Source organism: Staurois parvus, unplaced genomic scaffold (genome assembly GCF_062004578.1).
Source record: "Staurois parvus isolate SC_StPar_1 unplaced genomic scaffold, SC_StPar_1.0 ptg000025l, whole genome shotgun sequence".
NCBI lineage: Eukaryota > Metazoa > Chordata > Amphibia > Anura > Ranidae > Staurois > Staurois parvus.
The window spans coordinates 18,800,592-18,817,565 of NW_028317821.1; the positions used below are offsets into that span (position 1 = coordinate 18,800,592).

General features: G+C 38.4%; 1 protein-coding gene across 1 annotated transcript in view; it reads left to right on the top strand.

Annotated features, from left to right (window-relative positions):
- Window positions 1–13,152, top strand: part of LOC149471971 (uncharacterized) — a 45,246-nt gene extending 32,094 nt beyond the window's left edge. Inside the window, exons 6-11 of the mRNA XM_089652694.1 lie at window positions 1,283–1,500; window positions 3,334–3,523; window positions 4,246–4,530; window positions 5,887–6,171; window positions 10,546–10,815; window positions 12,872–13,152. Coding sequence (XP_089508820.1) covers window positions 1,283–1,500; window positions 3,334–3,523; window positions 4,246–4,530; window positions 5,887–6,171; window positions 10,546–10,815; window positions 12,872–13,152 — 1,529 coding nt within the window. The remainder of the gene's footprint in view (window positions 1–1,282; window positions 1,501–3,333; window positions 3,524–4,245; window positions 4,531–5,886; window positions 6,172–10,545; window positions 10,816–12,871) is intronic.
- The last annotated feature ends 3,822 nt before the right edge of the window (window positions 13,153–16,974 follow it).

The following is a 16,974-nucleotide window of genomic DNA, read 5'->3' on the forward strand; positions in this document are numbered from 1 at the left end:
CACCGCTCCTCTTTCTGCATTCCTTCCTATAGCACTGCCCCTTTATGCCCAATAGCATCACTCCACTGTGTATTCTGTATCCTAAATTCCAAATTCTTAAATAGCAGTACCAATATATAGCACTCCTCAGGCTTTCATCTCCTGCCGCTGCACAGCTCTGCTCCATGTGTCCTATAAGTGGCCCACTGTACTCTGTTTCTCTTTTCACTGCCCCCCTCTGCTCCATGTCTCCTTTCAGTGACCTGCTGTGCTCTGAAACTCTTGTCATTGCCCACTCTGCTGTTTGTCTCTTTTCAGTAGCCTGTGTGCTTTCCATTTCTTGTCACTGGCCAGCCCTACACTATATTTCCTATCAGTGCCCTGTTAGTACAGTTACCAGTGCCCTTTTAGTATGGTTGTCCATTAAATGAAACACCCCCAGCAACAATCAAAAGCCTTAAATCATTCCTTTCTTTTGTACAAGATCTGCCCTTTTATTATGTATCAAGTACTGTTAGAAAGCATGAACTGAAGTCCAATAGCACTCCCAGCTCCCGTGTGACTCCCTGGACAAGTATTGTTAGAATGTACTGACCTCCAGCAGTGCTCCTGGCTCATTGTGTGACTTCCAACCCAGTGCAGTGCCCCGGCATGACTCCCATCCCAGCTCCCTTTGATGTAGTTTAAAAAAGTCACCACTGTGCCAAGTGGCGCCACAACTTCACCAGCTATGACTAAGTGCTTATGGAGTATGAAGCGCATTAGCTGGAGTACTGTGTTACTTGTTATGTGTTTGTGGAAGAATTTTTTAGAAGTTTAATAAAGGTGATTTTTTTTACTTGAAATGCAACCAACTTTTCTTTGCCATTGGAGTCTGTGCAGACAGGGCCACCACCTCGGTATCAAGTATGTCAATCTTGGTGTAGAGGGAACCATCCTGGAGTGGTGTTTTTTGTCTTTGCCAGGCACAACGTCACCACCGGCCTCCTGCCCCCTCTCAAAGTCTGACTTTAGTCTGAGCCCACCCGAGCCCAGACGGCTTCAAAACTACGAATGTGCAGTTCTGAAGCCAACCTGAGGCCATATTTTTTATAGCCAGCCGCCGTCCGTAGCAGACATTTACATCAGATGATTTTTACAAACTGTCTATAAATTTATGGACGGTTGGCAACCCTAGACTGGAGGACTTCAGATGGAATAAAGTATCATTCCACTATAAGTGGATGTTTAACTGTGTTACTCTTTTTCCACTACTGTTCTACAACAATTTACAGTTGTGTCATGTATTATCTATTTTCTATAGGAATTTGCTCTGAGGGCTGGTCTGCATTCAAGGGCAGTTGCTATAGACTCAGCATGGATATAAAGCCTTGGCATAATGCTGAAAACAGTTGTAAAGCACTACACCCTGGAGCCCATCTTGTAAATGTTCACTCAACAGGTGAACAACTATATTTAAGTAATTTACTGCATATGAAAAATGAAATAATCTTACTATGGAGTGGCCTTTCTGATCAGATGGTATGTGCACACTATCCTAATATTGAATGGGATTTAAAATGCAATTTCTGTAATTATAGCTGATTTTTAAACATTCAGCAGGTATACATACACATTATATATACAGTACATACATATATACAGTACATCAAAATAGAGAAAGTTTGGCAATGGAAATAAAATATTTTTTTTTGGTTTTTTTAATATAACTTTTTATTGAAAGATTTTCATTACAAATAGAAAAAAGCATAGAAACATAACCCATGAATGGGTGTATAGAGAGAAAACAAGAATAAACATGAAAAGAGATCCTCTTCCAGTGTTTTATACCTAACAAACAATCTGTATTATCTCAAATTTATACTGTTACAAACTGATACCAGCACTAGTCTGCAATTTAGACCAATCCAACTATATCTTCCAAGATGCAATAATTTTACTTGCCTATTGAGGTGTATTAAGTTGTTCAAGAACATAATTTTGTTGTATCAATGCTAAAGCCTCAGATGGGTTAAGGGCCGAATTGACTTTCCAGTTCCTGGTGATAACTACCTGTGCTGCAAGCAGAATATGTGAGACTACTATCCGATACATAGACAGGAATACATCTATGCCTAAGTTCAGGATTGCCAAGGCTGGGGGCAAATAAAAGTTTTTTTATTACATACCCATAGGGATACAAAGGGATCCTATACACAACAGATGCTGGCACGTTTATGCCCTTACGGGCCTTAGTTTTGATGATGACCAAGGCTCGTAAGGGTGGAAACGCATCAGAATCTGTTGTGTATAGGATCCCTTTGTATTCCTATGTGTATATAATAAAGAACTTTATTTGCATCAAATTCCTGGGTGCTGACCTTTCTCTATTTGGATGTATATGTTGACAGCTTCTCCAGCTGGATCTTGGCAAAGGTGGAACTTTGCTACATCTTATAATAAGTATAGTGGTTGTAGCACCACACTTTGTTGTTATGGATACATATATACTGTACATACATACTGTCTACACAGTAGTTGCTAAAATTTGCCTTCCTAAATATAACTTTAGAACTGCTTATTTCAGAGGTGACTGGCAAGAAACTGACCACTGACTTGAACATTTTTTATCAAGTTGAAAAATGGAGGGGTAATTTATTTTAGTAATTTTATGCAATTTGTATCTCAGTGAAAGGATGAGAAATCCAGTGCCTCATTTTTTTTTAACTCTCTTGAGCGTGATTTTTCCTTCCCACACATTCCCACTCTTTCTATAGGTGCTTTCTGAAAGGAGGTGGAGAAATTTATTTCTTGAGCCCAATCTTGAAACATTTGTATACTGCTAAAAGGCCTACAAGTTATATCAACATAGCACAGGGCCTGCTTCCTTGCCACCTCTAGCTGGTTATAGTCCTTGGTTGGCATGTTTGACATTTGAAAAAGCTTTATACATTCTTTCATGTGCGTGCAGTAAAGTTACAGTCTTTCTTGAAAGTTCCTCCACATTTACTGTTGATATATCGAACATCAAGTGTTTAAAGGTGTGTGCTATTTCATGTGCATAGATCTGGATATGCACTTGAATAAAAAGTTGTTACGTTTTAATACCAGTGAACTTTTCATAACAATGATGTACCTTTTGGGAAGGACTCTGAATACTCCAAAACATTAGAATGCTATTATTACAGCCACTGAATGTCTTCACTTACTACACAATACTGCACCAGATATTGACACAGTATATTGACTCTATATCCAAACTATAAAAAAAACATTTAGGTGAAGAAAATGGTTGACTTGATTTTGTTAAATGAGATATGAAATTTAATGTGGCACTTGTACATTAATATGTGTACATCTACATTATTTTTATAGGCTGAAGGAGAATTAGTATGGACAGATGGATCTTCTTATGATTTAGGGACCGCTGAAGTTCCACTGTTGTCAAATTTACCTGAGAATGAAACAGACTGTTATGCTTTGCAGCAAAACGCAACTGGTCCAAACTATTTTTACACAGCATTTTTTTGTCAGATGGATTTACCATACCTTTGTGAATATGAGTGTGAGTAGAATATTGTTGAATTTTGTATATGCTTTTATTGTTTATCAAGTGTTTAACAGCTGTAAAATGTGGGAATCACACCAAAACCTTCCTTCGGGAAAATGGCCTCTTAATAAGAAATAATAATTATACTATTTGCATTTTCTAAAAATATACAAAAAAATTCCTTTAAAAAGAGACCCTGCCACCAACTTAAAAAATGGTAAAAAGGTAAAAGTACTGAAAAAAGGGGGGTGTCACAAAAAAAGAAATGTTACCTTTTTCCCAGACTATCCAAACCTATATACAAATTTCTGCCAGGAATTTATGTTTAAATTCTGAAAAGTCTAGTAACTTCAGCTAACATATAAACATTTAAACACTGCCATCCAGTTGAGTTAATAACTTGAAAACAGCAGTTTAAATTTTATTAAAATATTTTTTTTTTTGCTACACCGGTTGTTGTATATACAGAATATAACAGATTTTCTTTTTCACTTTTTGTATTGTTAAGGTCATTGTATCATTTCATTCTACTGAGTCAGTTTGTAATGATTGTATGATTTTCTGTACTTTGTTTTAGGTATTATAGGTATTATAAATTATATTGTAAGAATGAAATATGAGATGTGGGTATTGTGCTAACCATAATCTAAAAAAACTTGCAATTTACCTTGATAAGGAAAGCTGGAATAAATGTAATGTAAAATGATTGTTCAGTTCCTTTTTCTTTACTCTTGCAGTTCCAGAAGTTCCAGAAAACTTTACATATGTTCTGGAAGCTGTCACAGAAAATGAAGTATTATTTCAGTTGGACAATTTACCTGAATATTCTCACAAAGGCTATTACCTATTCATCAAATATTATTCAGACAACAAATATGAGTATCTTCAAAGGGTGAACCCAAATTCTACATTCACATCATTGGAGAAGCTGAGACCAGCACAAATATATCATATTATTCTATGCATGAAGGACAGTGAAGGATCACAGTATAATTTGAGCCCAATTATTCCAATACAGACAAGTACGTTTATACATATACAGAATATACTGTGTATATATATATATATATATATATATACATATATATATATACAAAAAGAGAATGTACACATGTAATAACAGCTCACTAGCCTTCACTAGAAGGAAATCTGTATGAATGGCAATTTGAACCAATGACATATTAAGTTGATACCACTAGAAAGAGGAGCAATTTCCTTCAGCAATCAGGTTCACACTAGTCTGTGCTTCCTTTAACAGTCAACTTCATAAAATTAAAGATGTGTGTAAGATTACTCCCAAAGATAAATATGCTTCTTCTAGACCTCCTCTATCCTTTCAGAGTCAAAATATTCACCTTCTACTGCAGGAGATTCTAGCAAGTCATTAAGCAGGTTTCCATAGAAGCACAAGTGCTGACATATCATCTGCCTATTTATTTTTGGTAGTCTTGCACTTATCCTTCATGTAAAAGAGAATGCTTGTAAACATTATTGGAAACTTTAAGTTTACACAAGACCATTTTAACCTAATATTTTAATACAGTAGGCTCATAATCAGTTGAATATGCAATATCTTCAAATAAAGTTCTGAAGTGCTACTAAGTGGGAGGTATAACTTCCTATTATTGGGGTAATTTTGAAGAATATTTGCCCATCATTGGTGTCAGTGGTAGGAATAGTACCCATAAGGTCAGTTAAAGGCAAGCAAAGGGCCTCATCTTACCCATGGGCTGCAGTTTGGAGACCTCTGTTTTAACCATTCACCAATGAAATGAGTGCTTTGTTGCAGATGTTGTCCCCATTGCAAGCTGGCTAGTGAAGAGTATCCCCCTCACAGGACACAGATCACTCTTAAAAACCTGGCAGAAAATCTATAATTTCAGCATTCTGTCCAACACTAAAAAAAATGTTTAGCCTTGAGCATGGTTTTAATGCTGTTTATGTTGTTGTAATAATATTTGGAATTTCCAACTGAGTATTAGAATTTAAACATGGAGCATATTTTCTCCAATTTGGTCTTTACACATGTAATTGGTGGTGAGATTTATAAATATGAGCTATTTAGACAGAAGTTATTTATTTAAACATAAAATATGTGAACTGAAAGATGATATTTTACTGCCATCCCATTTTGTCTTTGAAATACTGCTGTAAACTTTGCAACTGAGGCTTGTTGAAGGTGTTAAGATAAAATGAAACCCTGGGTTTGAATTATCGCTGGTAATTTATAAATACATTATCGCATACCTGCAGCATCATGAACCATGACAGATATATTTGTAGAAGAAAATATAGCTCTGGAAATTTGTGTTTATAGGTAATCTTTGGAGCTGTTTTATAGTGTTTTCTGATCATATTCTGTTGCTGTATTCTGCCAGGACCTTTGTATCCTAAAAATCTGACAGCTATAAAAATATCTTCATCGAGCTTAGCTTTAAAATGGGATCCGCCAGCAGACTCATTTGATCAACATTTGTGCGGATATAAGCTGACAGTCGTTGATGTGAAAGAAAACATATTTTTGACCTTAATGGAAGCAAAGAACAAAACATCAACTACTATTACAAACCTGAGACCATATCACAAATACAAGATTTTCATACAAACTGTAGGAGAAAGTGGGATACTGAGCTCAGTGGAAAATATTATGTCACTGGTGACAGGTACACTTTCCATATTGTACAGTATAATAATTGGGAAATATTCTGTTTAATACACACAGGAAGTATACAAAGTCCAACCTGACTTTTTTTTACCCTATTTCTCTTAAAGGCTGAATCCATCCAAAACTGTTTAATTGTTGCAAGGACAACAGTCTGTATAAAGGGATTGTATATACTATATATCTTTTTTGCTATACATGTAAAAAAATCAATTAAATGTGAAGAATTGTATTAATATGCAGTAATTTTTAAGAAAATGCTTTTTGTGTGTAGTTTGTCATTGTACTGTATGTGTACAAGGTAAACAGTTGTGATAGTACCTCAATAGATAGTGCTTTCAGAAATTTCACTATATGTTCATGGAATTTTACCATTCTCTACTACATTAGTTTGAGGTGGTAACACCTAAAATGTTTCTGTTGCTGCAATCCCATCAATAAGGACATAACTATCTCCTTCAGTTTTAGGTAGGATTAACCTGCCTCAGCCAACATTATCCCCTCTGTTGTCAAAAAAGGTGATCCTAAGGAGAGATTTTGCCTCCAGAGCACTTTAGAATATGGGAAGCTAGAGTCTGTTGTATGATCTTGGCATTTACCAAGAACGGAAATATCAGTTTTGGATGCTTTTGTTTTAAAGAAACCTTTCATGAGTGGTAGTCTATTACCACTATCTATTGTCTCCAACTTCTGCCATCCATCTAAACAGATACTGCTTTCATTGCAGTCCAAATGAACTTTTGGATTTACTACAGTTGTTACGGTACCCTCAGAATCCCTGCCAGGACTTTCAGAATGCCTGCTTTCAGAATTCCTGCCGAGACTTCCAATCGTACTCGCAGAATCCCTGTCAGGATTTCCGATGGTATTTTCAGAATCCCTGCCAGACCTTCTAGAGTTCCCAGAAATGACATAGGGCATGTCCTCTGGTCAATAGGGTATTTAAGCTCCAGCCTTTGAACTGGCTTGTTAGGAGGTGCAGCATGGTGCGGTGGCAGTGAATACACAGAGTCCAGTTGCAGTAACAGAACTTAATGGTCAAGTTTACAAACAGCCCAGCGGGAAGGCACCAGTCCGGGAATACTCACAGGTTGCAACAGCAGTGTACAATGGAGAAGGTCTAGGATGTGTCGACAGCATCTGTCTCTGAGGACGGAATGCGGCCTGGCTGGACTGTACCCAAATGGGAGGATTCCAGAAAAGGATGGCATGTCCCTATCCTGTTCCTAATCATTTGGAACCTTTCCCTGCCACTACTCATTTTCTCTGTCAGGTGGGTAACCTGTGCTTACACTAACCACACATAAAATACATGCCAAACCTGGGAACCAGGGTCCTAAAAAGGCTCTCACTGACCCAAGATGGCCACCAGAGTCACATGGGGTGACAGCATCCAGCATCCAACTGGATAGCTTCCTCAGTGAACCAGGAAACCATTGAGGAGCATTGTTCCTCTTTACGTCCTCTCCCTCTGCTGTGCCACTGTGGTTGAGCACCACTTGCAGTGGAGAAAGTAGACTACACCAGCCTACCCCTCTCCCCCCTTGATACTGTCCTCAGCATCGCAAGAGCAACATGACAACTGCAAATTACATTGTTAAGGCACAACATGGAAAGAGACAAGTTCAAAAAATATAATCAGAGTATTTTGCAGGGAGCTGCCTGTGGCGGGACTGCAGAGGGCTGCAAACAATAGTGTCTTCTGTGGAGTCACGTAGCAAGTGATCAACTAATGGTGACTCCAGGGCCACAGGCGGATAGGGGTCACTTCAGCCCTCTATACCTCCTTTACCAAGGCCCAGGACTATTTCTTCAGACTTGTAGAACAGGTCTGCTGAGCTTGTAAGGGTCATCGGATCATCCATAGTTGCTGTACCTGTGGTTCTCTGCCTTCGAGTCTGCATGAATTGGAGGATCAAGCAAAAGAGGAGGCAGGAATGATTCAATGGGGGCATTCTGCATAAGTGAAATATCCACAGGGTCTATTACCTCTCGGTTTCCAGCTGGCCTGGTGAAGCAGCTACCACTTAACACACAGGGTCTCAGTAGACTGTGGTGGAGCCATCTCTTGACAGGGTTGGGCCCCTCTGAGACCATGTTGGTGGACAGGGCTGTTTTTCAGCCCAGTAAGGGATACACTCCCATTTGGGCTTCAGCTTACTGCCCCTGGAATTCTTTGTATTTTTCACCAGCATCCGATCCAAATGCTTAGCATGGTCCTTAGAAGTCTTTTCACAATTTTGATCTCTTACTGGGACTTGCCAATAACCGCTAGCCAGGTCAAGGGTGGAGAAAAATTTTGCTTGCTTGAGTGCCATAAGTGACTCGTCTACCTGGGTCCATGAGTAGTAATCCTGGCATGTACAGCCATTTAGCTTGTAGTAGTCCACTCAGAATATCAGGCTTCCATCTTTTTTTCACACCAGGACCACGGGGGCAGCCCAAGGACTTTGGCTCTCCCGTATCACTCCGCTCTGCAACATATTGCGGAGCAGGTCCTTGACCTCTTAACACAGGGCTGGGGGAATGTGGTGGTACTGTTCCCAGATAAATAGCATCCACCACAATGTCATGGAAGAAGATGGCAGGTTGCTCTCTAATTTGCTCTTGCATGACTCTCCTGAATGGGTGGGCTTTCATTCCCACCACAAACTGGTCTCTCAGTAGATGTTCTGAAATGGTAATATCAGCACAGCCATGCGCCTCCCTCTTTTCCAGGTATTTCTAGGGATTTTGGAGTGCTACCCTGAAGTGAGTGAGGTTCTCATCTTCCCGTTGCCATCCATCTCAACTCGGGAACAGTAATGTTCTCTCCAAACAGACCCTCCAGGTGTGACTGTCATTCTGTTCCAGGGTGGCCTGTTCCTCTTCCACCAGCACCATCACTGCCCACTGAGCAATAGCCTCTAAAGTGTTAGGAGCCAGCTCTGCGATCAGTTGGGCAGGGACCTTATATAAGCATGCAGCACTTTCTAATCTCTCCTCCCACTCAGACAGAGGAATATTGGAACCGTTAAACTTAGGCACTAGAGCTAGAGCTGATAGTAATGGTGCCATGATGGACCTTGCTCCTCCTTCCAGACCCACTGCGAGAAGGGACATATCCTGCCGACTGCTGACAAGTGTTTGAAGGTGCAGCATGGTGCAGTGGTGCAGTAACATGCAGTAACAGAACTTGTATTTACATCAGAGTTCAACTTTACAAGTAGCCTGGTGAGAAGGCATCCATCCAGGAACACTTACAGGTTGCAATGGCAATGTAGAACTGAGCAGGTCTAGGACATGAAGACAGCGTCTGTCTCTGAGGGGGGAATGTGGCCTGGCCAGTCTGTACCCAAATGGGAGGATTCCAGAAATGACTTCTGTTTGGACCTGAGAACCTACATGCTTGCCCCTTGCCATAACCCCTGTCTGGAGCTGACTACTCTCTTGTCTATAGCCCTTTGAACAGTCTCCATGCTGTAGCTTCTCTGTTCTGGCTACCATCAAGTCTGCAGTTGGGAATTTCAACTAGATATTTGTTTGAGTTGGGTGACTTTACTAAAAGTCAAGCAAAAAGATTTTCTGGACTGCCCTTGCAAGCAGAGTTCACGTTAGAGGTATTTCTTCTCTGGATAGTTTGCCTTTAAAGCCTAATTCTAGACAGTTTTCTATAGTTTTTTATCAAGTATCGAAGATGTTTTTTCTGGTTTTTATTTCTGTTTATGACTCCACTGGGGAGATTTCTGTTCACTTTCGGCCCCGTGATGCCAGCATAAAAAACAGGGGTAGCAGTCATCATCGATACAGAAGGAACAAATAGCGAGAAAAACCTTGTTAGCATTTCTAACTCTCCTACTCTGCTAAAAATGTTTTGTTGTTCTAGTCTGTGTCCTCATTGGATATATTTCCTATCACTTCACGTCCTGACAGTTTGTACATCAATAGTAATAGATACCTGAAAAAAGGTATAACCCTTACATGCTTTACCAAAACGAAATAAACCAATATGGTTGGAGTTAGGGTAGAAATTTGAACCCATTCAGAAAATAGCTATTACTACCTCACTGGTTAAAAAATAGCTGACTAGCATAGTAGTTGAGAAAGATTCTGTTTTAAGGAAATTCTCTTGTAAATATCCATAATTCTTTTATATTGTTTCTTTCCTTTAGGTTGTGAAAAATCTATATTTAAAATCTCAAAAAAATACATATTTACCTATTTACCTGTTTTAACTGTGTTTGTATAGTTGCTAGTATGAAATAACTCTTTCATGTGCAATTAATTCAGAAAAAACATTTTCAAAATATATAATATATATGTAACTTGTTTAATAATATTTTTACCTTGTGTTGAGAACAAGAATAAATAATTCTATCTACTGTTTCTCTTTTAGAGATTAGTCCACTGCAAAGAGTATTCATTAAACCAGAGGATGTACAAGAAGATACAGTGGTTGTCCACTGGCAACCTCCACAAGAAACCCGTTTGATCTGCATTGAGATTAAACCTATTTCGGACAGTTCTGAGTTAATTTCATATTTTGTGCATGATAACAACAGCTTTGTCATTGAATCATTAGTGCCTGGAATGACTTATGAAATAGGACTCTCTGCAGTTATTAATGGAAATATGAGTGAAAGCTTGACCATTCAGCAAACATTACGTATGTACTTTTTTGCTTATGTATCATGATTAGATATGTCATGATTAGAAAACGGTCAGAAAAGCCTTATTTAGTCATAAGGTAAAAAGTACATTTTTGTTCTCAAATTCCTCATGCGGATTAGATTATATAGTTAAAGGGTTAGTTAATCTTTAAAAAAAAATAAAAAGTGAACTAACACCCTACACCCTCTCTACCCTCCTGGTGTCCTCTGTACTTACCTCTGTGGGTGATGGGCTGCCAGTGCCCATACAGCCAGTGTAGAGGTTTGGGGATTTGAAATCCCTGCTTTTATTCCCCTTTTTTCTGTAGGACTTCTAGGATGGATCAGAATGATTCTGTCAAAAAGTCCTGTGTCAGCACTGACCAATCAGAGAAGAAGGGGGAAAACTGCTAGACCAGCTGTGTGGGCATTGAGAGCTCACCACCCATGGAAGTAAGTACAGTGGGGAACAGAGGATGGTGGGGAGAGTGTAAGGCATTAGCTCACCTTTTCATTTTTTCTAAAGAGGTGAACTTTCACTTTAAAGCCCAACTTAAGTCACAGAAATAGATATTCAGCTAGACATATTACAAATAGCTTCCATTTTCATTGTCTTACCTCCACTTTCTAGTTGTGTAGGGTGTTAAACATTACTGCACAGTCTAATAAAATTCCAGTAAAATGAAATCACTTAATTCTTTTTTTGTCTTGCTTGACAGCAAGAGTTATTGTGAAGACGCGTTTCACACAAAGTGCTTAATCCTTACAACTATTAACGTTTTGCAAAATGCGTAAGGCTTTCTCCTATTTTTCTGTGCATGTCTGTACATCTTCATAATAAATCCTGTAGTCAGGCAAGATAAACAAAAGAATGAAGCAATTTCATTTTACTGGAACTTTGTTAAACATACCAGAACCAAGCAAGGTCTGAAATCTGTGATCCTTGAAGTATGGGGTGTGTAAAGCTAGCTCCCTTGAATCAGCAAAGTGTTTGTGTCTACACAGTCTAATTGGCTGATGTACCAGACCCGGTGAGAGACACCCCTCTCTTTTTCAGCACTATAAGCAAAGCATACATGTGTTGAGGGCAGCACATTGGATAAATGGTTAGCACTTCCATCTGGCAGTACTAGGGTAGTTGCTTTGAATCCCAGCCACGGTACCTCCTGCCTGGAGTTTGCATGTTCTCCCTGTGCCTGTGTGGGTTTCCTCCCACACTCCAAAGACACGCTGGTAGGTTAATTGGCTCCTGTGTAAATTAGCCCTAGTATGTGTATGTATGAATGTGAGTTAGGAACCTTAGATTTTACAGCTTTTGAGGGTTAGGGACTGATGTGAATGTACAATATATATGTAAAGTGCTGTATAAGTCAATGGCGCTATATAAGTACCTGAAATAAATAAATGAGGGGTGTGCCTATTACCCATCTATGTCAGCTTAGAGCAGTGGTTCTTAACCTGGGTTCGATCGAACCCCAGGGGTTCGGTGAGTCAGTCTCGCGGGTTCGGCGGAGGTGAAGACCCACACCTGACTCATATGATTCGTGCAGTAAATATTCATTATTATGCTTTTGTTTTTGTGTGAAAATCATGTTTTAATGGTTTTATTCTTTGTTCTTAACGGTTTTGTTCATTTTGTGCACCTATGTATAAATATATACCTAAATATATACCTATGCTTTGAATTTTAAAAATCATATTTTATTTTTCCAATTAAGAAGGGTTCGGTGAATGCGCATATGAAACTGGTGGGGTTCAGTACCTCCAACAAGGTTAAGAACCACTGGCTTAGAGCAATGGGAAGTGAGGACATAAAGTTATTTTCCAATAAGAGAAAAGGGTATTTTAGGACATTTCAAAGCAAAAATACATTTAAAATCATAAGTCAGAGCATGATTATAAAGAGACAAAAATATGTAAGACTTCTTTTGGGATTAAATACACATGTTAAATATTGTACATAGATGCTTTCTGCACCAAAAATTATGCCATCTGCGTACACAGATTTTTTTTCTTTTATTGCTATATTATTTTTTGTATGTATTTTACAGAATGATGACCTCATTTTTACAGGGCCTAAACCAGTTACACTCGTGGTTCCATATGAACAGAGCACACATGCGGTGAATTTGTTTGTCCAGGTGCAAGCTGTGGGAGTATTTGATGGACTATTTATAATGAACACCAATGACCCTAGGAGAAATATGTCTTTTCCACCTTTATATCATGGTACTTACACAATTGATCAACTCACTCCAGGCATGCAATATGAGTTTCAAATCCATACTAAAAGCAAAAATATGCTAAGTACTCCATACAGAGTGTCTTCTGTCAGAACCTGTAAGTACAACTAGTAAATTTCAGTCCCTTCCTTTTGAAACTTTAATTAAAAATTCTGCTTATTCTATGGACCTTGCCATAATTTTGCTGCATTTATGCTGCAAAAAATATAACTATTTTATTTATTTATTTTGAGTTTGTTTTGTTATGTATAAAACTGAACTCCGGGGCAGGGAAATATTGTCTATATACAAGTAACATTTATATTCTTATTTGAATCTTGGTGTGCTTTGACTGTTTCAATGAATAGATTGCTTGTTTACTTATCCAATGAAGGTAAGGAAATATTTGGTTGTCATGGGCAGAACAGTCCTTTAGGAAAATGTAAGCATGCAGGTGCGCAAATTGGAGGATGAAAGTCAGCAGAGTTTTACCTCCTTCACTAAGCTAAAGGAAAAAGTGAAAATTCCCCTTCTAAAGTGAACAGGCTATTTGCCTATAGTGTATCAACCCCCGTGTGAGATAAAATATGCTGAAAATATATTTCCAATGTAATTGTATTTATTTGCACATAATGTAGGTTTGGCAAGTCCATCTAACGTACATGAAGGTGAAGTCACAGACACATCTATTCAGGTTATTTGGGACAGAGCAGAAGGAGGTTTTCAGCAGTATGAAATTATCTGCATGAACTGCTCAGAGACATTTATGGTAAGTTGTAAGTGGAAAAGGTGCTAATTCCAGGCTTAAAGTAGAATTACAGGATAACTAATCTTAAACGTACTCCTTCCCTTCTAACACGTATGCTTTCTAACCTGTGTGAGAAAGACTTTACCTATTTTTGGGTCACTCTGGTCCAATCACATGGACGGCTTCCCTGTTCTTAGCCAGCACTGACTTCAGGGTAAAGAAAGGAGCACCAAAAATGGATGGGCCATTGAACCCTATAGGTGACATCTGCAGGCTTTACCAGTTGTTGTCAAGTGCTCTCTCCTCTTCCCTGCAGCTGGCCAACACAGGGGAGATAACATGACCAGATCAGGTCGGCACAAAAATAGGTTGTATACACTACTTTCTTATACAGGCTAGCAGGCATAGGTGTCAGGAGGGGGAGGGAGTAGTTTTAAGATTAGTTATTGTTATTCTAAAAATCTACTTTAAAGACAATGGATATAAGTCAATAATAATACCCGCTATAGAAATTTAAATAATTATGGCATCCCCTAAACCAAAAACTAAGATTGTTTAAGTCCTACAGTACTTGATATTCCATTACTATAATTGGTTTAAAGATACTAAAAGATACAGGAATTAAATTATTATAAATTCCCTGTGACATAAGATATACACTATTGTGACAAAATATATGATTCTTGTTAAAGTGCAGGGGAAAGTGATTTTTGGCTGTCCTCACCAAGCTGTCCCTGATGTAATTTTTATTCTGGATGCACATGCCAGCTGGGTTTGGATAGAAAAGTTTTGGTTATTCAATCATTCCTTTGCACTAGGTCATAGTATATGGATCTGTAATGGTTCCACTAACTATTTCCATTCATTAATACAGCCATGGACACATTTGTTGATACCCTCACAGCTCATTGAAACAATCTTTCATTCCTCTTGAAATGTGATAAAATTAAAAGCAATTGTCTCATATATACTTGCATGCCTTTGTATGCCATAATGTAAAGCAAAAAAGTGTGAAAAGACTTAAATTATTTCTTATTCTACAAAGATATACTAAAATGGCCTGTGTTCCTAGGAAAGATTATAAATAATATAATCATAGTTATTTTGAAAACTAACTGTTTTCAGAAATTTGTATCACACATATTCTCAATCTTGCCAGTTTAGATTCAGGCAGGCTATTTAAATAGAGAAAAGTGCCAATTTGCTGTTTGGTATCATCATGTGCAGGGAGCTGTCTAAAGAGATCAATAAAAACAATTATAAACCAGCATGTCAAAGGTAAAGGCTGTTGGACCATTCCCAAGCAGCTTGATGCTCCTGTGAATACTGCTAAAAATAAGCTCTCTGGATGGTGCCTAAAAAAGGAAAACCAACCCCAGACTGACCAGAAAGTGCAAATGGTAGAAAAAGAGCCAAGGAAATTTTCCAAAGAAAGACAAACTGAGCTCCAAAATTAAGGTACATATGTTAATCAGTGTCTCATTACATCATATACCAGTTTTTGAGTGACAGTGGGCTCAAAGGAAGAGGAATGTCATACGGGAATTTGCTGAAAAGCATATTGACAAGCCAAAGTGATCTTATACAAGTGCTGATCTGAATTCTATTAAACATCTCGCTCAAAGCACTCAAGAACAAAACACTGGACTATTCTGAAGTGGCCTTCTATGAGCCCTGATCTGAATCCATTAGAACATTTATAGATAGAGGTGACACATGGGGGTTTATTTACTAAAGCTGGAGAGTCCAAAATCAGACTCCCTTCTGCATAGAAACCAATCAGCTTCCAGGTTTCATTGCCAAAGCTTCATTGAACAAGCTGAGGTTAGAAGCTGATTGGTTTCTATGCAGAAGGGAGTCTGATTTTGGACTCTCCAGCTTTAGTAAATAAACCCCATACTGTCTGAAGAGGACACCCTTTGAACCTGAAACAGCCAGAGCAGTTTGCTCAAGAGTGGGTCACACTACCAGCTGGCAGGTGCAAGTCTCACCGAGAGCTACAGAAATCACTTGCTTGCAGTGATTGCACCTAAAGATTATGCAACAAATATTAGTTTAAAGACCTTATCATTTTTGTCCATGCCAGTTTCATTTGTTTTAATATTTAAAATACTCTGCTGAATAGAAAAAAATCAAAAGTAAAACCAGATTTCTTATTAAATATGGAATAAACAAGAATGGATGCCAATTTTGTCAGTTTTTTCAGAGAAAATTGTGGGGCCTAGTTTGTTCGAGGAAGGGTTCCAACAAGTTTGTCCATGGAAGTATTTGAGAAGAAATGAGGCAGTCCTATCTCAATCACATAAGACCTTTCTTCATGTAAAAGTATAACAAAAAGCTATTGACCAGTGAAGGTGTGTTACATCTGGAGAAAAACGTACTGATACTTTAAATACAAATCCTGCTGTGATTCAGTTAAAAATTGTGGTCCCTTAGATACATATGAAATAAGATAATATACACCATTGGTTAACCCAAAATCAACAGTCTGGATTCTTTCTCTCTTTAGACGCCGAAAAGGCGTTTGACAGACTAGCATGGGGTTACCTAGAGGCAGTTTTGATTGGCATGGGACTACCTTTGCGCTTTTTGACATTTATTATGTCTCTATATAAAGCCCCCACAGCGCGAGTGCGAGTTAATGGTCGCCTTTCGGATTCTTTTTCGATCGGCAATGGGACCAGACAGGGATGCCCACTATCACCCCTCTTATTCATTCTTACACTGGAACCTTTATTGAATTGCATTAAAGATAATGCTAACATCAAGGGGATTTTGATCAACGGCAAAATACATAAAGTGGCTGCCTTTGCTGATGACATACTTCTTTTCCTGACAGACCCACATATCACGTTACCTAATTTGTTACAAGATTTCAATTTATTTCAGTATTTGGCTAACTTTAAAATCAACTTTTCTAAATCCCAAGCGCTTAATGTATCATTAACTCCGGATGTGATTAAACAAGCGACATCAAATTTTCCTTTTACCTGGCAACGCGAGGCTATCACTTATTTAGGTATCCAATTACCAACCCATCTTACATAACTATATGCAAAAAATTTTCTACCCCTCTTTCGTAACATCTCCAAAGACCTTCAGACATGGAATAAACCTTGGTTCTCTTGGTTTGGTAGAGCAGCTATACTTAAGATGAACGTGCTCCCCAGAATATTATATCTACTACAGACGATACCAATTCAATT